The 27646-nt window shown below is 31.8% G+C and overlaps 1 protein-coding gene across 4 annotated transcripts in view; it reads right to left on the reverse strand.

Annotated features, from left to right (window-relative positions):
* Positions 1-27646, reverse strand: part of Relch (RAB11 binding and LisH domain, coiled-coil and HEAT repeat containing) — a 99531-nt gene that overhangs the window by 12776 nt on the left and 59109 nt on the right. The window contains exons 16-26 of one of the 4 annotated variants that reach the window (XM_071602688.1): positions 25840-25987; positions 21552-21708; positions 20609-20732; positions 18437-18485; positions 16769-16839; positions 14216-14322; positions 12830-12929; positions 8143-8225; positions 7083-7146; positions 5574-5712; positions 1387-1503 (exon numbers count right to left, since the gene is read on the reverse strand). In XM_071602688.1, the coding sequence (XP_071458789.1) occupies positions 1387-1503; positions 5574-5712; positions 7083-7146; positions 8143-8225; positions 12830-12929; positions 14216-14322; positions 16769-16839; positions 18437-18485; positions 20609-20732; positions 21552-21708; positions 25840-25987 (1159 nt within the window). Of the gene's footprint in view, positions 1-1386; positions 1504-5573; positions 5713-7082; positions 7147-7340; positions 7424-8142; positions 8226-12829; positions 12930-14215; positions 14323-16768; positions 16849-18436; positions 18486-20608; positions 20733-21551; positions 21709-25839; positions 25988-27646 lie in introns of those variants that run through there. The other 3 variants (XM_027949011.3, XM_027949010.3, XM_071602689.1) reach the window with 3 other exon arrangements.

Here is a 27646-nt window from a genome sequence, read left to right on the forward strand (position 1 = left end):
TCTATTTTCTCTAAGTTTAAAGAGCCAAAAAGATAAATCAGGAATGATAGTAAGTTCTCCTTTTAGTAGAATTAAATTTACAGATGACACACATAATTGAGGTACAATATTACTAAAACAGGGTACTTATGCCCACTTCATAATCTATATTCCAAAGAACATGGTTTATATCATCCATATGATTTGGTAATTTGTAGTAGATTCCAAAAATAAAGTACACTCAATAATGAATCCAATTATCTAAAAGTTTTAATAGTTTCAAAAGGACATGCAGCTCCTTAATAGACAGCTCTATTTTTCTACTTTTTCTGTTTTATTCTGAGTAAAAACAATCTCCCACGATACTTTCTGGTCAAAAATCCAGTGCCAATAATGTTGTGCATTTATCTTATTTAAAAGTACCTGCTTACTTTGTTATTAAATGCTGTACAATATTTCACAATGAATCTCACTATTTTATATAAATTCAAATGCACCAATAGTAACAAGCAACCATGTGTAAACAACTGGGAAAAATGTAAAAATCTAAGAACATTATATACTCAGTATCAGAAATCATAAACCTGAAACTCTTCCTTTTTGCTGTTTTTTCCAGGAACCTCTTATCATTTTTCCGATTCCTCTATATCATAATTCTCTGATTCTGTGTCTAGTGTGCAGATTTATTCTATTTGAATATTCAACATTCTAATCTTTTTTCAATCTCTTATTTCCTTTTTTGAACTCTTCTGCCTTTCAATAAGAGCCAGGAAGTTGGTATTCATTTTGCCCATCTTTACTTCCTCTTAGTTTTTATTTTACTAGGCATAGGATAGTAAAGAGAATATTTAATGGGAGTTGGGGGAGAATGACTAAAGTTCTTTGTTCAGGTCACAGTTTTGCTTTTAACTATAAAAACAGAATAAGTCACTATCATCTTTAAGCCTTAGCTTCTTTATTTACAATATAGAGTTGATGTGGGCTTATATGATCTAAGTTTTCTCCTAGTTGTCCCTGTACTTTTCCAATGAGTGATACCTCTGTAAGAGAAATTCACCGGATACCAACAATTAAATATTCACTGAAAAACTTAACTGCCAGGACATATATAAGGCAGTCTTTTGATAAATGGAAGTCTCTTGACTATAATTCATTCTGGCTTTATTTTTTGCTCTGTTACACAGCTGATTAACATAATAAAATTCGGTCTAAGAAACTTATTATTTTAAAAAGGTAGAAATATAAACAGAATTTTAAGTTATTTTTAAAATTATAAAACAACTGTAAAAAAGAAGCGGACAAAGGAAAATAAAAATTTCAATTTTCTACATATTTATAAGTTGAAACTAAGGTTCATTGTAAAATTGGTTACAAAAAGGTAGATATACTTTGATAAAGCAAGGATACAACAACATGAAAGTGCACTGTAGGCTTCAAAAAGATGGGTAGCAATGTCCAGTCTTTTAGAATCCACAATTTGTAAGTTGTTCACCAAGGCTAACTTATGCAAATGTGGTATAACGACTGAAAAAGAAAAAAGAAATTGTTACATTTTTATCCCAAACACGCATATGAAACCCTCATACTTTATAAAAGATTTACCGTTTTAATTTCTAAAATTCTATTTACTGCTGGATGCTTTCAAAAGATTATCAACATTCTATGCTTTTTTATTCTTACTAGGAAGAAAGTATGTTTTTCAAAACAAAAAGTGATCTGGGATTTGGGAGAAATAGATCATTTACTACTGTAATTATTAACTAGTTATGGGGATGCATATGGGTGATTTTGGCTCACTGTAATTCATTTTCCCAATTTTGAAAAAAGAAACACACACACACACATACAAATATGAACAACCTATATCTTGTGTTATTTGTCCTTACAAACAAGCTTTTTAATAAAAATATTATTATTGTTATAATACACTAATTATTTTCTCAATAACTCACAATTTTTTTAATAATGTTATTTTACTCCCTAATAATATTATTACCTTTAGTTTCTAAAATGCTTCATAAAAAATAATGTCAAATGGCACTGGTGCCTGAATTTTTAAGTTCTGAGGGTTCAATACCCTTATAGAATAATGTAAAGCTTCATAAATACAGATAGCCTACTACTAAAGTAAAAGCAATGGTGGGGAGGGCTGGGGTTGTAGCTCAGCGGTAGAGTGATTGCCTAGTACATAAGGCCCTGGGTTCAATCCTCAGCACCACATAAAAATAAATAAAATAAACGTATTATGTCCATCTACAACTAAAAATTAAAAAAAAATAAAGTAAAAGCAATGACTGAAGAAACAATAACCTATGCAGTTGCAATGAGCAATCCCTAGTGCCCAAGACTGTGTTTTCTGAATACCATTTCCCACTAAAACTAGGATTCTTAGGAGAGATGGCTTAGGTTCTCCCAAAGGCTATAGTTCACTTCTAACCCAACCTTCTGAAACTTACCTTTCTTGCCATTTGATCTAATCATGCATAGCCCTTTTATTGTTCCTACGTCTTTGACCTTTCCTCAGTTTTTCTAAAAAAATACAATGATCATACTGTATAATATTCCTTAAAAATGCTTGACTAAAAGATAAATCTATAGAAGTTAATTTAAACTTTAAAGTAGAGGTAGTTAAAGGCTTTACATAAGGATCCTCTTAATTCTCAGGAACATAAAAATGTACTATAGAATCCAAGATTTCATTGTACTTGTATTATCCTGGGCAACCTCATCTGTTCTAATTACTTAATTTTAATACATCAGATGGATTTAAATGGTTAAAAGCAGTAGGATACTAAAGACTAAGAAAAGGTTTAGTAGCCTAGGTGAGCATAATTCTAAAATTAATCTTCACAGGGAAAAAGAATAGGAAATACATAACATAAAACAACTGTAAAGTTGTCTTCTTCAGGGCAGACTGGACAAAGATTTAAAAATCATAACTAAAATAAAGATAAATCAACAGGAGAATTTCTAAAACTATATTTCAGAAAACTTTCAAAAAATATTCTAGGGTAGATCTGGCAGTAAAAGTAAAGGAAATCTTTTCCTCTTTTTAAATAAATGTGCTCAGATGTGAAATAAGGAACCAAGAAAAAAAACTAATTTGTAATGGAAAATTGACCCTCTAGCAAATTTCCAGGATATCACTGAATATTTTTAGAAAACCTTACAAAGTAAAATAACTAAAAACAAACTAACTCCATAGGGTTTCAGATAAAAAACAACTGGTTCTTAAAAATCAGAACCAAAGTTCCCGAGATAACTAAAAGTTAGAAAAACAAAGGTTAATGAAAGAACTAATGTCCTCTATTAGTTAAGAAGTAGAGGGACAAATAATCTACGTACCTAAAATGCTACTCTCCAAGGAAGACATTACCACTCCCAAATTCTCTATTCTTCCTCTAAACTCCAAAAGGGAGTTGCTTGAGTACAGTTAAATAAGCCACTTCACTGGACAATAAATCCAGTGAAGGTGGGGAGAGATTTTTATCTTAAAAACCATTCTGATTATATCAAAACGTGAAAGGTTGTATAAAAATGTATTTGCAGGTATATGATAAGTTAAAGGAGATGTCAGGGACAATGGTTTACTAGATCTACTAAAGCAGTGGGAATTTCTTTTTTTTTTTTAAATATATATATATATATATATATATATATATATATATATATATATATATTTAGTTGTAGTTGGACACAATACCTTTATTTTATTTATTTTTATGTGGTGCTGAGGATCGAACCCAGCGCCTCGCTAGATGAGCGCTAGATGAGCTCCAGTCCCAGCCCCAGCCCTAAGCAGTGGGAATTTCTATCCTAAATCTTCTCTTAAGCTCATTTTTTTTTTCTTAAGCCCATTTTTAACTGTTAATTTAGGGCTACTACGAGAAGAAAGTTCCTTGTTATGCAAATCCTACAAATATAATAGGTATGTATCTACTCTATAAATAATCTGTCATATGAAGTAGTATGATTATTTTTAAAAGTTCCTCAAAATTTTAGACATTAAGATACAGACACTATGTTTGCTTTGAGAAATAACTGTAGACCTAGAATGACTGAGAAAAAAGACTCCAATGATCTAACAAAAGTATAGGAATCCAGACTGATCCTTCATAGATGATCAACAGTTTTTCTTTTGAATGTACATACAAAGGTTAGATCATGCTCGAGAGGTTTTTAACTCAAGTGTCACAGTATAACCTAAAGACCCAATACTATTTATACTATCCCCTTAGTCCAGAAGACAAGAGTTTCTCTTTGCCTAAGAGTAATTACAGCCTCAATGAAGTCAAAGTACCTCAGAGCTCCTACTAAAATCATCTGTCAATTTGATGTTACCACATGTGGGTCTAGCCCTATTGCAAAACTAAAATACCAATGCTTTTTCTGTTGGTTGGTTAACTATGAATACATTTGCACAGTGAAAAGACCATTTCTGAAGTGTGGTGTCCTCCCTCAACATATGTTTTGGACCCTGCAGCCTCAATACTGACTTAATACTTTTTGATTACTCTTATCTTAAAAATGTTAAGAAATAATATCAGGCTGGATTTGCAAAAACTAGTTTACTGGAGAATCCAACTCTGTATTAGAAACCAAGTTGATTATTAAGTGGTTGATCCTGTGGCCCTTTCTAAATCATGACAAATTGCTAAAATCAAGGGCTAAAGTATAACAATGATAACTGATGTGTGTCTGGAGAAATAATTTCTAGATGGACTGAAGCTACCAAAAGAAACTATTGTCATAAAGGTTGAGGACCACAGTAAAAAAAAAAGAGAAACTAGAGAAAATGTGTTAGCAGATAATCATGCAGATCATTTAGCTGATCAACAAACTGCATTAAAACAAAGTGGTGTGTCATGCTGACAACACGCTAAGTTGGAGAAATGCATAGCTTTCATAAGATCACGTCTAGAGGGGCTGGGGTTGTGGCTCAGTGGTAGAGTGCTCATCAAGCATTGTTGAGGCACTGGGTTTGATCCTCAGCACCACATAAAAATAAAATAAAGATGTTGTATCCACCTAAAACCAAAAATAAAAAATTTATCTAGAAATACAAAATTTCCCTATGAATAATAAAAACCCTCAAAACACAAGGCAGCACAGTATTTTGCAATTAGCTATTATTAAGAAATGATTCTATAATAATGAAGTTTAGAGTCACTTTTCACATGTATTAGAGCAACTGATATATAGTATACCAAATATATACTATGTACTGAATATATGATAATATAACATATAGTAAGGAATAGGGGTGTGGGGGGTTTTGTGGAATAAAGCATTCATGCAGTTAATAGTTAACAGAACTTGAATGGTATGCATATACACATGTGTGGATATGTGTATGTCTTTCTGTCTAAATATGTACTGAAATTTTCTATATTCCTCAAACATGGATAAATTAGCACCTTATGATGTCAAATTACCACAATGGATTCATAATAAATAACTTGTTTTGAGTTCAGTTTTCAACACACAAAAGATAAAACACAGTCAAGGCTTTATTTAACAGGTGACAAATCCTCAGAGAAGCTTCTGGCTTTGATCTGACAATTCAGGAAAAAAGGTAGAAAAATGCAACTTACACTCATCTCGGAACCTGGGTTCTGCATTAGGCCCAACTCTACCAAATGTTTTTATGATCTCTGTATGCAAAGAATGTTGGTCTTGATACTGAGGATCTTCCAGGAAAGAAGCCAACTGCATTTTCACTCTTTCTAGTAACTTAAAATTGGATATTATATTGTCATTTTATAGAATATTAAAAATGAATACTGTTGTTAAAATGAAAGATATACATACTAAACAAAGCTTACAGCAGTAAGTTCAAACAATTTATAACCCCACGAAATTAGACATTTGGATATAATAAAATACTTATGTAGTCTTTTAGCTCAGAAAAGCTTTCACATTTTTTATTCTTATTAATTCTTTTTTTAAAAAAATAAAAATATTCCCTGATAAAATGTAAAACCAAAAGGAAAAAACCCTGTAACTAGGGCAAAGATGGTTAAATTTATGATTCTGTATCAAAATGATAACTTTTAAGTCACAGTATGAGTTACCCAATCATCCACCTTCTGAAAGCAATGAGTCATTAATGACTTATATCTTACTCATATTTCCCTAAGACATTTTTTATTTTAGGATTTAAGAATATGTTGAAATTCTGCCAAGACTGCAAGTGTTGCAGAATGATGTTTTTTTTTTTTTCTGTTGCTTCACCAAGAAAAATTAAAAATGTTTCTAACTAAATTACTTAATTTTAATCTTTATGACAAAGAAATTATATTAAATTTTTCTTTTTTTGGTAAAATGTCATTAAATGAAAAGCACTATTTACATTTAAGTGACCAGGGACTATATCCACAAGTAATTTATTTTCTAATCCAGAGGGCTTTTCATTTGTGTAAAGACATGTCCAATATGAAAACAAATAATAAACCTCTGATACTAATTTTGAGATGTGTCTTACAGTTAATGTTACAGACAGAAAATAAAAAACTTGAAATGGAATCACAGTTTCAAAATACACCTTTAGGGAGGAAAGCTTTGGTATTCTCTTGAATCACTAGTGACAGATGTAGTATTAAGATGATACCAGATTGGTAGCATCAATGACATAGTTATCAGAATACAGGTGCTTTCTGTTGTTCATTTGTAAAATAGATTTGTGATCCTACTGTTACCTTGTAAAATAATTTTCAAGTCTGTGCAAACTTGCAATCAAGAATTTACACAGTTTGGCTAGAAAATATAAGGCTTTGGAGTTAGGCTTGATTTGAAAGCTTACTCAAAACTCCAATATCCAGTTAGACTTAAAACAGAACATCTGAGGTTGGCCTATTAATTAATTAATTAGTTGAGAAGACTGGACATATGGAATATGGACTAGTTCCTTAGGATATGGGGATATGCCTATTATTAAGTTAGGCTATCTTGCTTTCAAATATGAGATACTCCTCTGCCCACAACTAAGAAATAACATAAAAGGTATAATCCTTCTGCCCCTATCAATGGGGACACGTGTGGTAATGTGTCACCATCACCTCAATGAGATACACATATATAAATACATTTTGGTGATTTCCTACCTCTCTTTGAATAACTGTTTCCATAATAGTGCCAAAAGCTGGAATTGTGGCAATCCTGACAGAGCTGTTAGAAATTAAAAAAGAAAGAAACTGAAACTTTCTTTGAGATAAAAAGTATTAATAAAATGTGAATCATAGTAGGTAAAAATACTGTATTAGTCTCTAGCAATGACAAATTAAAAATTTTAAAAAGCAGACCAAGAAGAATGCTCAAAAAGACAGGCAGGATAACTTAAGGTCGCAGTCTGTGAAACTCACAATTCAGGATCACTGGACAAGGTAACAAGGGCCGGAGCAACCCGCTTGTCAACTAACGCTTCACTCATGCCTCGAAGAGTCAGCTGTAAACCAGTCAACATGCAATAAAAAATGGTTTGGTAAACTGGAATGAGAACTGGGTTAGCTGTGACTGAGGATGGGCAGGCAGACTCACTGGCCTTTCTTGGTTTAGTCACTCACATGAGACATTAAAATGTTAAGCCTTTGGTTCATGCCACTACACTTACTGGTAACAACCTGTTAGTGAGATTAGCAGAGCATCCTTTCTTGGCTTGGAAGAAATAGTCCATCAGCACATTTTACGTTTGAAAATGTTAACTGAATACTAATACTACTGATATTTTTTTTGCCAATACACGGCCTCCAAATTAGTCTTACTGTGAGGGTTCACTTTTAAAAAAACGATGTATGAACAGTAACATGATAAAGCTTAAAAATCAAATAAGCATAATCCAGTAATGTTACTACTATTATTATTTTTGTGGTACTGAGAATTAAATCAAGGGGTGTTCTACCACTAATCTACACCCCTAGCCTTTAAAAACAGTATTTTTTTGAGACACAATTTCACTAAATTTCAAAGACTGGCCTTGAACTTTCAATTCTCCTTCTTCAGCCTACCTCAGCCCGAGTTGTTGGGATTATAGGCCTGAGCCACCAAGCCCAGCCAGTATTATTATTTCAAAGAGCTTCTACAATGAATTCTAAAGCTGATGGCTATTTCCTGACAGGCACATTTTTGAAAGGGATGCTGAACGTAAAAGTCAGGGATGACACTTACATTTCAGGGTCACTGGAGAGTGTAATGAGAGCAGGAACAACCCTCTGAGCTACCAGAGTTTCATTCACCCCCTTCACCAACAGCTGATTGGTCAGCACAGGGGGTATTCACAGGTGATGCACGGAAAGAGCAAATACAGTGTCACGGGAAGAAGAAAGGGACAACCAAGAGAAAGAGAGAAAACATAAAGCAAAACCAAAATTAGAAGCTAAGCAAATATAGCTACTAGAGTGCTTTACAAAGGCAGAGAATGCTTAGCAAGAAAATAAAAGCTTAAACAGCCTAGCAGCTATGAAAAGAAATTTCATCATTGATTGAATGGCAGTGTACTTTTGGTCAAACAGTCTATGTAACTTCCATGTTCAATTAAAATATAATGTAAGAGGAAAAGAAAATTGAACTTAGAGGACACACACAAGGTGTTATGGTTAAATTCTCAAAGGAAATCTGGTGTGGTTTAATTATGACCAACACGGTACAAATTGAACTGTTTTTAAACCAAACTGAAATGTCTAACAGCCATGACTAAACTGCTTATGATTGTTCTATAGTAAGTAAATTTAAAAAACACATAGGGAAATTCTCAACCTTTTAAATCACAGAGCTTTCTCTTTAGAGGTATAGAGCATAATGCAACATAATACTTCTAGAGTAATATACTTGAGAATCAGCTCTGGGTTCAGACTCCAGTTCTCCATTTGTTAGCCTGTAGTTGTAGATATATTACATTATCTCTTGAAACTCAGTTTTATTATCTGAAAATGGCAATATTTAACTCAAAGGACCGTTGACTATTGATTTTCACATAATATACTTATATGATAAAGAATTTGCATTCAAGAAACAAACGAGAACTTAATTATTATAACTACTTCAACAATATGATTTGTGATGTATTTGGAAAATGAAATTAATTTTTAAAAGTTTGGTAGCTAACTTTTAAACAGTTCTTTGTTTTATATTTCTCTAAAACCTTGAATAAATTTTCAAATAAACATAATCAGAATATATTAAAATAATTCATTTATTAGATAACACTAATTTGCAAAACAGAACTATATTGAGCAGTATGCATTTATTGTTTTATAAAGATTACTAAATTTGAGGTTAATACAGAAGGGAAACCCTCTTTTCAACTTCAGAGTGTAAGCATTTTTAATCCTAAATGCGAATCAGTCTGTTCACCTAATAATGGAACTAGTCCTCACAGAAGATCAAGATGCCATGGAATTTTTAATAACAGAAATCATTATGTGCATATGTGAACATCCCTATGCAACACATGAGAGCATACCTCACTTTATGTGAAGATACTTAATTTTGTAATAATTTGTTTCCACTTACCAACTGAATTCATTTTAGAATCTACTTCCAAATTCTGAAGAAATTTTTATATAAAACCACAGATGATTAGGAATAAACAACAAAGGAACTTTCGTTATTACCTTAGTTATAGATGTCATGTATAAAGGAACAGGAGAAGGAAGTTCAAATACTGTTAAAGAAAACCTTCTTCTCTCTGTATCATCTTATAACTAAGATAGCTCAGATTTTGAATCCATAAAGTATATCTTGAAATATCTGCTTTTGTGCCCACTAAAAATATTAAAAAAGAGGATAATCTAGGGGACAAGTTTAACTTTGTGCTGCTCTGAGATTAAGTTCAATTTCTTAAACTAGAAAATCAGAAAGTAAAGAGTTATCAATTATTATTATGCACTTCACAAGCAATATACCATTTGCTTTTTATATAAGCCAAGTACATTATTTTCAGCATATTAGCAGTTGAAGAAATTGAGGCTTGGAGAAGTTATTTATCCAGGCATTTAGAGCCAATAAATAGTGGAGCTAGAAAATGGATTCTGTCTTATCTGACTTAATGTCCATGCCTTCTTCTTGATTTCCTTATGATTGATACAATAAACACTTATATGAAAGAGGTTTTTTACTGCATCATTTAGAAAATCTAATGCATCACAGTAAGACTCACACAGTATGTTCCCCCTTTTTTTAATATTTATTTTTTTTAGTTGTAGTTGGAAACAATACCTTTATTCCATTCATTTATTTTTATGTGGTGCTGAGGATTGAACCCAGGGCCCCGCGCATGCTAGGCGAGCGCTCTACCACTAAGTCACAATCCCAGACGCCACGTTCCCCTTTTAAAAAGGTAAGACATGGACTCTTATTTAACAATGAGAACAATATAACTGATTAGGTTTCCCCTTGTGCCTTACCATCTAAAAACTAGGCTAATTTCTTGTTTGACTTCAGTACTTTATACTAGGTTCCAGATATATCCATTTTTCACCTTCTCCTCAAGAGTTTTTGCTCTCACGTATTTTTTAGTTATTTTAAGTCTCCTTTTATGTTGTCATCTTGAAATAATTCATTTTGAGGGGAATCAGCCATAACTCTCATTATAAAGCATTAATATCAAAAGAAGTCTCATGAACTGTATTTAATACAATTTTGTTTAAAATAAGGATCACTAAAGAAAAAGGACCTTTAATTTCTCCTACCGATAGGTGTATTACCATGCCCTGTAAAATCTTTATCATGAATTTATTAAATAATTTTTTTTTAGTTGTGGATGGACACAATACCTTTATTTATTTATTTTTATGTGGTCCCGAGGATTGAACCCAGTGCCTCACACATACAAGGCAAGTGCTGTAAAACTGACCTATAGCCCCAGCCCTCATAAATGAATTTTGAAAGTCTCTCAAACTAGACTCAGAAGTTCATAATCAATCTGAGAAGACACTGAAAACTGCTTAAGTTTGGATATAGTTTTCAGACCAGTAGTGACACAGATCAGACAATAGCTACATATAAGAAACAAGGCTGAAAAACAAAACAAAAACAAGGGATGTTTCAGTTTATTTATTTAAATTATTTTTATTTATATATAATATATATATATATATATATATATATAATATTTTATTTATATTTATATATAAATGTTTCAATAGTGCCTACATACATTTTAGAAAGCAAGGGTTTAAGAAAAACAATTAGCTTTTTTGGTCTTAGAATAAAATCCCATGAGGGGAACAAATTAAAGAGACAGCTCTTCATTTAAAAGGTTACTTCTTTTTTCTTTAGAGGGGGAAGATGAGAGTGAAGAGAGACTTTTCTACAATGTCTTTCATTTTTCTACAATGATCTTTCAGCATGCTGAAAGATCAAAATTCCTTGTAACCAGAACCAACTTGTACTAGACATAAAACCAAATAGTTATTTTAGCATTCACCTGGACAAAGAGCCCTGGATTACAGATTTTTAATCAAATATGTAAAACAACTGACGGAATAATATGAATAGAGAATTTTCAACTTCCTCATACAATGGGATTTTCTTTAGATGTCATGGATCTAATTTATATATTAAAAGTCTTATTCATTTTATTTATTTATTTTAAACAGAATACTTTTATTTTATTTATTTATTTTATGTGGTGCTGCTGAGGCAAGTGCTCACACGTGCTAGGCAAGTGCTCTGCCACTAAGCTACAATCCCAGCCCTAAAATTTTTAGAAGGCAATAGTATATCTTAAAAAATTTAGAAGGAAAATATTTTAAGTATATCCGTATTCTATACTTTTGACTGCAATTTGTCTTAAATTGTGGTGAAATTATGAAATTCAAAAATATTTAATTCTTATGGAAATAAATGCTTAAAGAATCCCATGAACATTAGAGATAAGTCTGGATAAGCAAATATATATTCCCTGCACTATTATATTATTTTGTGAAGTAATAGCGTGAATATAAAAAACTATAATGATAGTTAACATTTATTATATGCTCTTATATTCCAGACACTGTATTAGTGGCTTTCAAGCATTAACTCATTTAATATTAACAACGGTCCTTTGAGATGAACACTTTTATTACTGTCTTCATTGTGTAGATCACGAAATTCAGATATGAAGAAGTTCAAATTTGCCAAAGTAATTTATAAGATCACCCAGTGGCAGAGGTGGAAACTGAACCCAGGAAGCCTGACTATGGTAAGACAAAAGCATCAAGAAAGACTAAACCAACTTGAGTGCTTGACTGAAGTTCTAAAAATGTCTCTCTATAAGAATATACTTGGCTATGTTGTAGTTTGCTACCTAATGGGTATAACAGATAGATATTTCAATTTTCAAACTTGAGTAGGTGGCAATTTCATAAAATCAAGGTAAATTATGTGAACAATCTCCTTTTTTTTTTTAAGTCTATTGGTAGTTAATGTATAGGGATATTATTCCAGATAAAACATGTGAAGAAGGAATAGTCAAGTTGAAGTAATGAATAAATCAAATATTTCCATAATTGTAATAATTGATTTTTTAATGCTACTAATGAATCCATAACTTGAAAGATACCCAGGTTATTTTAGTTTATTTAACTAGTCATTTACTTCAATAAGTAGAAAAGTAGAATCAGAAAGATTTATATAAGATTGAAATTAAAATAAGATTTAAAAGAATTTGAGAACTAGAACTGAGAATAACATTTAAGGAACCAATAAGGCTAGAAAATATGTCAAAGCTAAAGTTCTGCCCCATCACACAGTACACAACTAGACAGTGTTCAATGCCATAAAATACATATCAACATGGTGTACAAAGCACTTTAAAAAATTTTCCCCCTCTCCCTCTACTTGGAATCAACAGAGACACATATTAACATACCTCAAACATTCTAGCAGCAGTACACCTTACAAGTGCTGAAGTATGGACAACACCATACCACAAAACAGTTAACAGCAACTCATGGTAAGCTGGATTCGCACTGGAAAAAAATTACCATTGTTAAAATTAAAAGCCACAGTGCCTTACTGATGTACTGTAATACACTATGTATAAAAAATATTAATGATAAAAATATTGGCAGAACATATGGCATTCTGCTGTATAGCTAAGGTTCTTTAAAAAATAAAGTCATCTAATAAAACCATAAACCACATTCAGAAATCATTCTTTCAGCTTCTCTAAGCATCTGCAATTGCAACAGAAACCTTAACATTTAAAAAAAAAAATTTTTTTTTTTTTTTTTAGTTTTCAATTTTTAATTTATTGATATGTGGTGCTGAGAAATGAACCCAGTGCCTCACACATGCTAGGCAAAGCACTCTGCCACTGAGCCACAACCCCAGCCCAGAAACCTTAACATTTTAATAGAATGAAAACTAAAATTATAAATAAAGAAAGATTTCTCTAGGAGAAAACAGGAAAGAGCATTAATAAGAATCAGATGGGTAAGTTACAGCCTCTGTGAGTCTTGGTTTCTACATCTATAAAACTTGGGGAAGCAATACATGTCCTGTTTATGTTATATGGTTGTAGCTGTAGGATCAAATAAGATCACCTAAAACCACCTGTATGGAGAACTATGTTGGCTATGAAAATATTCAAATATAATATGTTATAATTAATAAATGCATAAGCTTGTTTTCAGTAAAGACTGAGACAAAGCTACTTTAGCAGCCAGATAATGAGATCATGAGTACAACTAAGCAAATCAAACATAATGGAAAAAGGAGTCTAGGGGGCTGGCTTTTAGTTGAGGTGCTTTTTCAGTTCTGGGAAACTACATTTTTTTCAAATTTGCTGTTTTATTATTCCAATTGCTTCAAAGAAAACCTATCTGCACCCTTTCCATTTAAAACTACAATGAATTGATTTTAAAAAGTATTAAGAATATCTAAATAAATGAAACAAAACAAAAAAATTAGGTCTCAAAACCAAGAGAATTATTGTGTAATGAGACAAAATTTGCACTCCATAAATCTAATTTGAGAATGTTAACTTGTCTTTTTTTTCAAAAGCCTGTTATTACTTGTTTTTTGCAATAGCTGAAACATATAATAGTCCCTCTCCTCCCCTGTTTCTTCAAACTAGTCCTGTTCCAATATGGGTAGGCGCTCCTTTGGTCTGCTTTAAAACTATTAGAGTGGGACTTCCCTTAGCCATCATCCTGGGGCTTCCCTTCCTTGCTTGGTTCTCAGTTACCTGGATCTTTTATCTCTTTCTTTTATGTACCTTTTAAAAAACTGTAAACTACAATTTATTTTTTACCCCAGTTCCACAAAAGAAGCCTTCAGGCTATCAAGAGGAGCATGAGATAATGAAAGCAGGGTCATTACATCTTCTAAGAATCCAACCAACAGTTTTCGGTCTTCTTCCTATAGAGGAAAAATATTGATGATGAATTTTCAAGCAATCAAGTAGGACTACATACCATAATTACCCATCTTTTTTTTTTTTAAGAGAGAGAGCGCGAGAGAATTTTTTTTTTCAATATTTATTTTTTAGTTTTCGGTGGACTCAACATCTTTATTTTATTTTTATGTGGTGCTGAGGATCGAACCCAGTGCCCCACGCATGCCAAGTGAGCGCGCTACCACTTGAGCCACATCCCCAGCCCCTACCCATCTATTTTTAAACAAAATACAGATACTTTTTAAGCATATGTATGATCATAAGGACAAAAGCTATCTTATTTGGTTTAGACCTGTGCCGTCAATATGGCATTCACTAGTCAAATGTGATTATTTTTATTTAAATTTGAATGAAAGATTAAATAAAACAAAAGATTCAGTAGCTTACAGTTGCGCTAGCTATAATTAATTCAAAGGCTTAATAGCCACATGTAGTTAGTGCCTACCTTACTGGACAACACATATATACATTGTTTCTGTCACTGCAGAAAGTTCTTTTGAATGGTCGTGATTTAGAACATTAAAAAAAAATTTATTAAAATTTGTCAAATTTAATTCCCATGAATTTTGGCTCTACATAGTTAAATATAAACTATTAAAATAGTTATCTTCCTAGTAGTAGAAATTTGATTTCCAAGAAATTATCTTTGTAATATTCTAGTGGAGAAAAACTGCATACTGAAATATAGACTAATGTGTTCTGAAGTGAAACAGCTGCTCTCCCTTGATTAAAAATAAATCTATAATTTTCAAAGCTTTCTTCAATGAGCTATTATTATTTTCATAATCAGGAAATTTTTTATTAAGAAATGTTACACACTACTGAAGTGACTATCCACTATATACAGCCAGAGGAATGAGAAGTTATGCTCCATTTGTTTACAGTATATCAAAATTGTAATGTATAACTAATTAGAAAAATTTTTTAAAAAGGAAATATTAGATAAAGCAAACCTACTAAATTAGGGGAGTTAAAAAAAATAAAAAAACCAAAAACTTTTTATGTTATATATTAACCTGACCTGGAAAAAAGGGGAATCCAATATTCTATCAAGAAATAAATATATAATGAAGACATAAGAGGTCAACAATTAATAGCTTCTAAATATCTCAAAAGAACCATGAGAAGGGCTGGGCTTGTAGCTTAGTGGTGGAGCATTTACCTAGCATATGTGAGGCATTCGGCTCGATCCTTAGCACCACACAGAAATAAATAAATAAAATAAAAGGTTTTGTGTCCATCTACAACTAACAATATTTTCTAAAAAAGAAACATGAGAAAGACTATATTACTATTTATCTTTTTTTCCCCTATATAGGTTAGTTTTGAATGAGGTTAAGATAAAGGATTGGCAAAAATCAATGATTAAAATGAAAAAGGAAGGATATAACAATTTAAAAACACAGCAGTGCATTTAGTGAAAAGGTAGAGAGTAACAAATCAGTATCAAAGCAAAGCTGCAATAGAGATTCCACCCATTTTTAGTTGCCTACTAATATGCCTTCAGCTATATCATGTGCTATTTACTTAAAACAATGCTAAGGATAGTTAGGTAGTCTGTTCAGTTGGTGGCAATCAATGAGCCACATCTCTTAATATCATTCTGGCTTAGTTCCCGTCTTCTAAATCTGGGTTAGGCTTGAGACTTTATTTAACCAACATACTGTAGAAGTGATATACTAATTCTAGGCCTGAGCCTTAGCCTAGCAAATTCTGCTTTTGCACTCTGGGAAGCCTTCAGCCACTAGGTATTAAATCCTGGCTCTGCTGCTCCAGAGGCCACGGAGTAAAGAGAGGCCCTAAAACTACATGTAACAGAAGAGAAGCCAGCTGAACAAAGCCCAGATAGAAGAGTAATGAACAAATAAAATGGTTTGTAATAATTATAAGGTATTACGTTTGGGGGCAGATATTATGTAGTTACAAAAAATAATAAAGTATTACTAAAAAGTACTGTGATGAAAACAATGACAAAGTACTCTACAACATCTTGTAATTTGTATCACCTAACACATGTGCTGTCATTTATTTATGAAAATCTTATGATTTTCTTATGAAACACAAAGAAACTCTACTAAATAAGTACAATCTAACATTAACAAAATATCAAAAAGCACATAATCTCTAAACTTACTGTTCAACTGATATTTTACTCAGTCATACTATTTAAATATGTTCTCCATTATAAATTCTTTAAAATTTTGTTTTTCTTTTGGGTTCAGATTTATAATTTATGTCTTCACATAGAGAAAACATAATACTAGGTATTTTTCTAAACTGAAGATACTTTGTTTTTATTTGTTGGGTGGTGCTGGGGATTGAACCCAGGGCCTTGTGTATGCTAGGTAAGCACTCTACTTGCAACTCCTTGAAGGTACTTTTGTTGGAGAATAAGAATTATTCCCTTACCTGAATATAACACGTAAGGACTCCTGTTGCATAAATGGGGACTGTAGCTTTAGTGAGGACCCCATTTCCTGCTGAGGAATCTAAAATTATTAAAATATTTTTAAAAGTCCAAGCATGTTTTAGATGTAAACAAAAAAAGTCATAATACTTAAAATTTTTAGCAAGGTTACACATTTGGAAAACACTGTAGTAAAAGCATATTTCCACTGGTTATTATAAAATACAACATAATGCTTCTTGAAGGACCATTAGTGTAAAAATTTCTGATAGATGGTAAAGAAATTTAATAACCAAAATGAGATGTTATATTCCTATTTCCCAAATCAGAAATTAGAACTAATAAAAAAGTATCTCAATTACCCATATAGCTAGGTCTTTCTTCCAAAACATTAATGCTTTCCATTTGCAGTGCTTGTAAAATGTAGAGTCACTCAGCTAAAAGCAGGATCCTAGATCTATATTATTTAATCTGCTTTCAGATATGAGATTCTCCCTAGTTTCCAGTACTATCGTAACTGGAGAGCACTTATTGCACCCTCAGTAGAGTTTTCAGCACCCTGATCATTTTCATGGAGCAAGGAAGAATCAGGTTAAGTAAAACAGGGAAAGAAGAAAATTTATCCAGCCACTGAGGTGTGCCCAGTGACTTTAATAAAAAAAATTTATTTTACTGTACTTGTGGACAATTTCAAAGAAAAGTTCCAAAGAAGATAATGAGGTGAGTTATTTACAGTGCTAATAGCTCTCATTTAGTGATCATCAGGTACTGTTTTACGTGATTTACATTTGCTTCAATGCTCACATAATTTTCTTCTTATTATATTTATATTTTTATATGGCTTTAAATTATTTTCAAAGTCATAAAGAAATTGAGTTGAAAAGACATATTTATCTACTGTCCTGAAGAAACTTTAGCAAAAAACAGAAAGCTTCATTTTCACATTAATTTAATATTAAGCTTTGTTTATTCTCGATAAAAATAACTTGTTCTTGAGAAGTGTACTGATATAAGATGACAGAGTTAGTTGAGAGATAAATCTGAGTGTAAATTTTATTCATAAATGTGAACTGTATACACAGAGGCTAATCACCATCTATCTGAACAACCAAACATTCAGTTAATAATTCCAAAAAATGTCAGTTTCCAAAATTTTAATTTTTTCTTCACTAATTTATTACCAGAGTTCATAATTAAACATGTAATATTAACAAATTTGAATTTCAAACACCAATAATTTAAAAAGCTATTAAAAATAACCTTTGGGGAGCATGTGTCAAACAAAAACAACAAGAAAAAAACAAAACAAAGAAGCCCCCAAACCTTAAAAAAAAAACAAGATAAAAGGGGTGGGGGGGACATGTTATACTTTCCTTCTACCATTTCCCACAAGTTAACAAGTATCCAGTTTGAGAAGCTCGGCCTTAGTTCAATTTGGTTACAATAAAGGTAGATATTTAAAATCAATCTGAATAAAGATTAATTTCATGACACCACACATTGGAAGAATATATTAGATGTAACCAGTTGTAAAACTAAGAACTTCCATAATAAAAATTTGCATTTTCAAACTGTATTTGTTGGTTTATATAATTTAAATATACTGAATATAGCATTTTCTCTGAATAAAGAGATTCAATTGGTTTAGAGGTAGTAATGAACAAACTTACCAATATTTTCTTCAGACAGTCTTAAGATCTCCTGGAATTGAGGTTTGACCTAAGCAGACCAAAGAGAAGATCCAAAAAGTCTCAAGTTCAATGACTAATTAAATGTTTATGACTAATAAAATGTTTACTACTGCTTCTACTACCACTGCTGCTACTACTATTTATTATTAATTTATTTTGCTTATAGACCTATTTAAGTAGTCAGAAATATATTAAATATAAGAATCAAGTTACTAAAAATAACACCTTTAAGAATAAAAATCAATTTTGGTTAACAACTATTTTCTGATGGCCTTTGGTTTTATTCCTTAAATTAAAATTATTCCAAAGATAATTTCATTTATTATTTTTTGTGGTATTGGGATCAAAGAAAAGGCCTTCTCACACATGTGAGGCAAGTAGTCTACCACCAAGTTCCATTTCCAGGCCCCCAAATGATTTTTTTTTGGTACCAGGGATGGAACTCAGGGGCACTTGACCACTGAATCATATCTCCAACCCTATTTTGTATTTTATTTAGAGACAGGTTCTCCCTGAGATGCTTAGTGCCTGGCTTTTTGCTGAGGCTGGCTTTGAACTTGAAATCTTCCTCCCTTAGCATCCCAAGCTGCTGGGATTACAGGTGTGTGCCACGGCGCCAAGTCCCAAAATCATTTTAAATGCTCAAAATTACTGCCTCCTAAAAAGTGAACGTAGTGATAAAAAGCTTTACTTAGATTGTTATTATCTGATTAGGATTACTAAAAAATAGCATTTGATTATGTTTAAAAGAAATAAATTTATTTGGGGTACTTTCACAGCTAACATAGTTATCCTGTGAAATCCATCTTAATCTTTTACTGCACTCCTTAACATTTAAATATGAAGTAAAGAATTTAACTTAAGTATATTAAGTTAGAGCAAATGCTTGTTTCAATTTTTTATTATTAGAATTACCACAAGATTTCAGACTACTGAAGACAATCAATTAGTGTTAAGTGCTAAAATGACTCCCACTTGGTTTTCTAAAAGAAAAAACAGCTTCTTGTTTGGGACATGTTGAACAATTTTTGCCAATACTGATAACATCGAAATCAAATTATATTTGACAATTAGATGTTAATGAGAAATGTAAAATGATTTTCCTACATTAATATCAAGATCTGGTTTTTGCTTTCTGATTAGAGTACAACAGGCCAACATATTAATTTACATATACTTCAAATTAAACTGAGAGAAATACCATTGTTAAAGATTAATCTACTAAATCATACTTATAGAATTAAAAGACAGTGAAACATCTTCCTTTCACACATGAAAAGACTAAACTCAGATTATTTGACCTTTAATAAAAAAAGGTCACAGACCATTAGTCAGCAGATAATAGAACATAACGTAAATGCTCTGAATTTTTTCTAGTTTATTATACCATACTCTTTTGCTTTAAACGTTGCAACAACCACAGATTTAATAATAAAGAGCTGCACTAAAATAAATGCAATATTTAAATGTTAACTTTTAAATGTCTTGTTTAATATTTGATTAGAACAAATACACTTTTAATGTTTTTATTAGATCTCCAAACAAGTAAACAATATGCTATAAAGAAAAGTGGGGTAATAGTATTAAAGAAGAAATTGGGATCTTAGGACATTTTGACTTTAATACCTAAACCTACAGAATAACCCATATAGGCCTATGTAAAAAATTATACTTTGGGTAATGATTAAAATACATCTCAAGTGTCCATGCTATTCCTAAGAGGTAGGATCCTTATAGCACGTTCGAAATAGAAAGTTTTGCAGTTCCACAATCACCTCAGAATTTTTATCCAAGTGTGCTGAACAAACAATTGCTTCCAGATCCTGTGGTAGATGGTAGTAAGTACAAAAAGTATATTCATAGACTTGGGTTGAGTTCCTTAATTGATACTTCCTATGCTGAAAACCTTTGAGATATCTGCAGTGAGTAAATCTTACTAAGTGTGGATACAAACTAAACTTAGGTAAGCCATTTTCTGAACATTAATAAAGATAAGACTACTATCAACTAGAATTTCTTTTATTATCATAATATTCTAAGTTATCAGGAAGGGCTCATTTTCTTACTCTATATTCGATTACTGTTACAGCATTAACATATTATATTTCTATGTTTTTTGCATAGAAGAAAATATGAAATTCAAGTTTTTACCTTAGTGTTCGTAAAAATTTTGCCGAATGTCCGGCAGAGGCGCCAAAAAAATCTGGAGAATTCATGGACACAGGCAGTTGAAGTAACATTAATTTTGCCAACTATTTCTATAAGTTGTGGCAACCTGAATATGAAAGGAAAGAAAAACAGGCAGGGGATACATATAAATTACTACACTTCCTTGACAATTTCTGGAACAATGCAATCCAAATTCAAAAACTCTATTTCTTTCTTTCTTTCTGTTTTTTTTTGGTACCAGGGATTGAACCCAGGAGCACTTAACCACTGAGTTACATCCCCAACCCCTTAAAATTTTTTTTTTTTCTTTAAATTTTGAGACAGGATCTCACTAAATTGCTTAGGGCCTTCCTACAGTGCTGAGGTTGGCTTTGAACTTTTGATCCTCCTGCCTCAGCTTCCTGAATTACTGGGATTATAGGCGTGTGCACCATGCCTGGCTGTTTTGTTTTTTGAAAGCAAAGGAATTGCTTGGAACCTTGTGAAGAAGATTATATTCTACTGAAAAAACTTTTTAAGATAAAACAGCTTGGCATAAAATATATAAAATCTTAATGGAAGAGTTCTGAGTACGGAGATAATGAGATTCAAATCCAAGAAGAGATTGGCTAACACAGCATCCATTTTAAACAAAAAAATCAGAAGTCTGGATATGGTTTAAAATCCATCACCACTAATACACAAATAAGGAAGCAGACTGGTTGCTCTGATATAATACAAAAGCAACTTCTTCACAGATAATTAATTACATATTTGGGGGGTGGGTAAATCTCTTCTAACAAAATTTATCATTGATGATGCCAAGTTAATTATTATTTTTTTATGTTTTAAAAATTATTTTGTCCCTCAGTTTCAAGGATAAATATGAGCTATCTTCCACTGAACTGATTAGGTATAGCAAATAAATATGGAGATAGTAACTTACAATTGATTGACGACCCATAACAAACTCTCCCAGCCTGTTGTACCCTCATGTTCTAGCTGGTAATCGTAAAGTTGTAGGAGCACTGCCAATTGCTCACGACTTCCAATAATAGTAGACACATCTTGAAGAGGTGACATAGGCCGAGGAAACCTAGTCACTAAAAATAACAGAAGTATAATAATTACACAAAAAACAATAATTTGGGAATTTAGCTATTCAGTCAAAAGAAAAATAAGGTCCTTCCCCTAATACTTAATTCGCTTATTATAAACTTTAAGTGTAAAACTGGAACATATTCATCAAGTCATTGATGGAAAATAAATGAAAAAAATTCTTGTCACTTGAACAAATCTCAAAAATTGAGATTTTATGGGAATTCATTTATTAACTATATAGTTAATAAATGAATATTGTAATGCAAGTTTAATAAAAACATATTTTTGATTAAATTAAAATTGAGCCAAAGATAAGGCTCCTACATAAAATGTAAATTTGAAATTAGTTTAAAAATATAAAAATACTTATAATCCCACTATACTGTTTATGTCCATGAAATAATAAATAATAAAATGTTTCCTTCAGGGAGTAAGAAACTAATAAGAGTAGGAAAATACCATTTAATAGCAAAGAACAATAACATAAAATACACTAAAGCTTGAACTGAGTGCATTTCTTCAGTATTCATTCCCCAACATTGTATCTTTAAAAAAAAATTTTTTTTTTTTCAGCATTTGATAAACAGAAAGTTAGTAAGAAATGTTGAAGTCAAGGTCTGGTAAGATAAAGCACAGTGTACTATGGACATTAAAACCAAGGTTCCATATCATGTGCTTTTCACAATTTTGAGGGAAAACTAAAAAACTTTTAAAATTGTGTAAATAAAACATGAATGTACACATGTATACATACATGTTTACACATATGCATATTCATATACATATTAATATATTTTAGTTTAGTTTTAATTTATTCATTTGTTTTCTTTGGGTACTGGGGATTGAACACAAAGGTGCTTTACCACTGAGCTCTATCCCCAGCTCTTCTTATTTTTGAGACAGGGTTTGCTAAGTTGCTCAGGCTGGTCTTGAATTGTGATCCTCCTGTCTCAGCATCTCAAATGGCTGATATAGGCATGTGCCACCCCATGCCTGGCTATACTATTATATTTTAAAAGTTTAAACATCAATAACATCTATAATCCTACAGACAGTAATCAGATTCCAGTTTATTAAGGGAATACTTCCTGGATAACTATTAAGTGAATAATTCATGCCCACAGCTCATTAGCTGTAGGTCAGTAACTTGGACTGGAGGCAACTCCTATACAAAGGCATCACCTTAAAAAGACACACGAGGCAACATTTTCTCAAAACACATTTAATAATAATTATTGGAGTTAAGAAAATTTGAAACAATTTAAAAAATGCTCCAACACAACATTAAAATATTACTGTATTCCTATGCGGCACCAGATATATAATAATATATTAAGTATAGACAATGGTTATTCTTTCTATCTGAACTCTTCCATTTGTTATCATTAAATAGGAAGAAAGAAAAGGAGGAAGAAATTTAGATGATATGGTATCCCTCACTACCCCAACCCAGAAATCAAACAGATTCGGATAAGGGATTTTTGTATTTAATATCTGTCAAAACATATCTGATATAATTTCAAACACGTTCTATTATATTTGTCAAACCCTGCTATAGTATGATGAAGTGAATTAATTAAAAGTAAAATAGAGGAGGGGAGAGGTGGGGAGGGGGGAGGGGGGAGGACGGGAAAGGCAGCGGAGCACAACAGACACTAGTATGGCAATATGTAAATCAATGGATGTGTAACTGATGTGATTCTGCAATCTGTGTATGGGGTGAAGGTGGGAGTTCATAACCCACTTGAATCAAAGTGTGGAATATGATATGTCAAGAAATTTGTAATGTTTTGAACAACCAACAATAAAAATTAAAAAAAAAAAAAAAGTAAAATAGATATGTTGGAATTTATGGTAAAAAAGAGTAGGGTCTAAAGGTTTAAAGGTAAGTCTAATGATTGAAAATAAGTAATTTTGTGAATAGTTATAGGCAAGAAATTAGAATGGTGCTCTCATGTACAACTAAATAAAACAAATAAAAATAATAAAAAAATTACAGTTTTCCCTCTTAAAAAAAATTAGAATGATTCAGAAGACTCAAAATATTGTTCTATTTAACTGTGATTAAAAAAAAAACTGAGTATCTAACATAACGATAATACAGAAAGATTCCCAGAACGTTATTTAAATTAGCTGGCAAAACACTAGCATTTTATTTTTAATGATTCTGCCCAACAGCTGTTATGAATCTTTGATGTATCCCCTGCCATAAGAATATAAACTCTATGATGGCAGAGAATGCTACCTGTTATTAAGTTGATTATTTCAAATGTCCAAAACAGTGCCTGATATATTGATTAAATTGTGAAAGAAATAAATTATCCCTTAAATGAAGATATAATAAATCGTTACTTATAATAAAGACATTATAACCTTATAAGGATATAATAATATTAATATTTATACCTACTGTTAAAAGTCACAAAGTAAGCCAACAAGAACTGAAAACAAAAGTTTATTTTTGGTATAATGACAATCACAAGAAGTCACATAAACATTAGAAAGACTATGTTCAGAATGGTAAAGAAATTGTTTTGAAATTGTTCTATCTAATCTCCAATAAAAACTTCCCAACAGCTAATATTAAAGGACTATTTGTTAAGTATATGAAGAAATAACAAGCATTACAGGTTGAAATGGGTTCTCTCCACCCCTCCGTAGTCTTATGTTTGGAATCAGTACCATTGAAGATACATTAGATGAGGTCATATACTGGATGAAGTAGTAGGCCCCTTACCAATATGACTGATGTTCTCATAAAAAGGGGAAATTTGGACACAGAAAGAAGCATACTGACAGTGGGCCATCTGAAGATAACAGCAGAAAAATGAGATCATACATCCAAAAGCTAACACACACCAAAGACTGTCTGCAAATTGCTAGAAGATAGGGGAGAGGCAAATGATACCTTCTCCCTCATAGTTTTCAGAAAGACCTACTCTGCCAACACTTTGATCTCAGAATTCCAGCCTCCAGAGTTATGAGATAATACATTTAGTGTATGGTACTTTCTTAATACAGCCGTACCAAATGAATACAGCCAAACAGAAAGAAGAGGAGGGGGAATTGGAAAGACAGGAAAATCTCCAGGCAGAATAAGTGCTTTAATGAGTAAAATGGCAGAATCAGAAGTGGCCAGTTATATTAAAGTCTTATCTTCAAAGTCTTTATCTTATGAAGTTTGATTTTTTATTATCCTCAATAATATCACTAAAAAATATCAAACTAAATCTACTCCATCATTCTTAATTTTCCAAACAAATCTGGCATCCGAATAGCGCACATTACTTTTAGTCTGTGGCTTCATTAACCTTGGAATATAGTGCTTTTTATCTCCAAAGATTACAGGTAGCCCACGCTTACTTTATAGGAAAGGTATAATTATGAAAACATTAACTCTTGATGTTTCAATGTCATAATTATTTGTTAATCAGAAATCAGAAGCCAGTAACATAGGTAACTGCACAAATCTGAAAAAGTTGCAAAGGTATCTCACACATAGCAATAGCTTGTTTATGGGCATTTATCTTGGGGCTTAGGTGCAGTGGAGTTGTCACGTATCAAAGATCACTTACTGGCTACCTGGAAAGTGAGACAGGAACTATCTGGCCTCTGCTGTGAATTTCATGTATTTCTGAAAATAAGATATTTCTTCCAAGGAAAAAAAGAAAATTCTGCCACATATTCTTATATTCCTTTCTATTAAGAACTCAGAGTGGGAAAAAGTAATTATATTTACCTTCCCCTATTAAAAAGGAAACGAAAAAGTGGGGAGGAAAAAATGCATAAAGAAAGTGTAAATGACCAGCTTTAAATACTAAACTAGTAAGTATTAAGTACATTTTTTCATTGATTCAGATTTATTCACAAGTATTTATTCTAGCCTCCCAATGAAGGCTATAAGAAAGTCTTAAGAATGAAAAGTATAAATATCATGAGGCTTATCCATAAAAGATGAAGCCATATAGCTTACTTTAGACATATAGTCTACAAAGACAAAATCCTACCCATACAATACATTTTAGTAATTATGCCATTATACAGTGACTTTTAGAATTTTCATCAAAAACAAGTCTCTGGGAAGCTAAACTGCTAATATTCTACATCTTCCTTTCAGAATTTAAGTTCAGTACCTTCTATCTGTGGCACTTCACCATGAAGCTTGGCTTTGCTGGAGAAAGGTGCATTTTGTAGCACTAATGCAAAGAGAGATGGGATCAAAGACTGCAAGGCAGAAAGATACATGTGGAGTTTATGTTCATCCAGCCCGTGTTCTCCTTCCTGAAATATAAGGAGGTGGAAGCTAATTTTAGTTTTCTGAAATTACATTGCTAATTTGATTTATGATGTTTTTCCTTTCTGAGGCAAATAAAACACTTAAGGACCTGTATGTTGGATTCAAAACATAACACTTAATGGAGATGTCCATTCAAAATAAGGCATTGCAGAAGTAATAGTGTTTCATATGGAAACATTAAGGGTAAACACCACAGTCATTTCCAAAGTTGGGACATTTTGTATAGGTTCTCTTTTTATTTAGGGAGGGTCTTATTTTGTGAAAATTTATAAGTTAGGGTAAAGAAATTAAAGTGAGCCAGAGGAATAATTTTAAATACTCAATGGCCAAATTAGCAACAGTGCTTGCTGATTCCTCTCTGGTCCTTTTATACATTTGGTGATACTTGTATCTGCAAGTATTAAAAGCACTTTAAAATAATCCTATGCATAAATAAAATGTAGGAGAAGATATTCCAAAAGGAAACAGAAGAAAGATGACAAAAAAGTTTAAAAGGATCAGAAAACAAAGTGAAAAAAGAATCACCAGAGATGAAAGCATTTTTGCTGCTCAAATTCACTTGAGATGACATTACCATATTAATAAATAGCAACTCTTGTCAGAACCAGAAATAAGAATTATCTACTATCAAGTTCTAATTTAGTTAATTTATTCATGGAAGAATTACTATCTATGCTGCATACTGCAGATGTTTTTAGTAGTAATGTGGAATTAGTTGTGGTATAAAATGGAACAAGAAAAACCAGTTATGAATTATTCTCAGAAAGAATGCAAAACATTTGAAAAAACATTCCTTAAGTTTTGCAGAACAGTATACTTTAGTCTGGTTATCTACTTAAGGATTTTTAAAAATACATTCTTAAATTTGTAGATAGAACAGCCCAATATTTAAATTAAATAAATACATATGAACACGTATGATACATCTATTGAAAAGTTGCAATGATTTATGATGAAGAGCATTGTCTTTTAATATTTTGAAGCAGAAATGGTGAAAATTTGGAGTCATAGACGTATATCAGATCCTGGTTCTGTCATGTGACAGTGTGGGATACTGGCAAGTTACTTAAACAACAAGTCACAGACTCCACATAAAACAAATAGAATTGAAAGGGTTACGAGAATGAAAAAGGATTTTTATATCTAGGCATCTATCTTAATGGCACTTAATGGATGTTCAGGAAATGTTAAATTTCTCTTCTAGAATCTAAAAGAACTTTTCAGAACAAAAATTAGTCAAAAAGTTGCTATCATTTTTTTTTTCCTTCCTAACTTCAGTTCTCTTAATATGAGCAGAAAAAGCTCACTTTACAAAGAGAGGAAATAAATAACTGCAATAATTGGAATAATAAGCAGAGGCAAAGCAATATTAACATCATATAAACAAAAGCCATATAGACTCAGATTTTAGTTATCTCTGTATTCTGGAACTGGAAGCTGATGCTTTGTAAAATAATTTAGTTGTCAGAAGGTTAAGTAGAGCTAGCTTTCTGATTAATGTTTGTGAGTTACTTCCATAAAGGTGCTCTTTGAGCTGAGAAACAGAGACCATGCTGTTTTTTTCTCTTGTAGCTTTGGCAAAGCAAAACGACCTCAAATCTCTTTTGGGTCCAGTCTAAGAGAATCTTTAACTGGTAATGTAT

The sequence above is a fragment of the Marmota flaviventris genome, chromosome 16 (genome assembly GCF_047511675.1).
Source record: "Marmota flaviventris isolate mMarFla1 chromosome 16, mMarFla1.hap1, whole genome shotgun sequence".
NCBI lineage: Eukaryota > Metazoa > Chordata > Mammalia > Rodentia > Sciuridae > Marmota > Marmota flaviventris.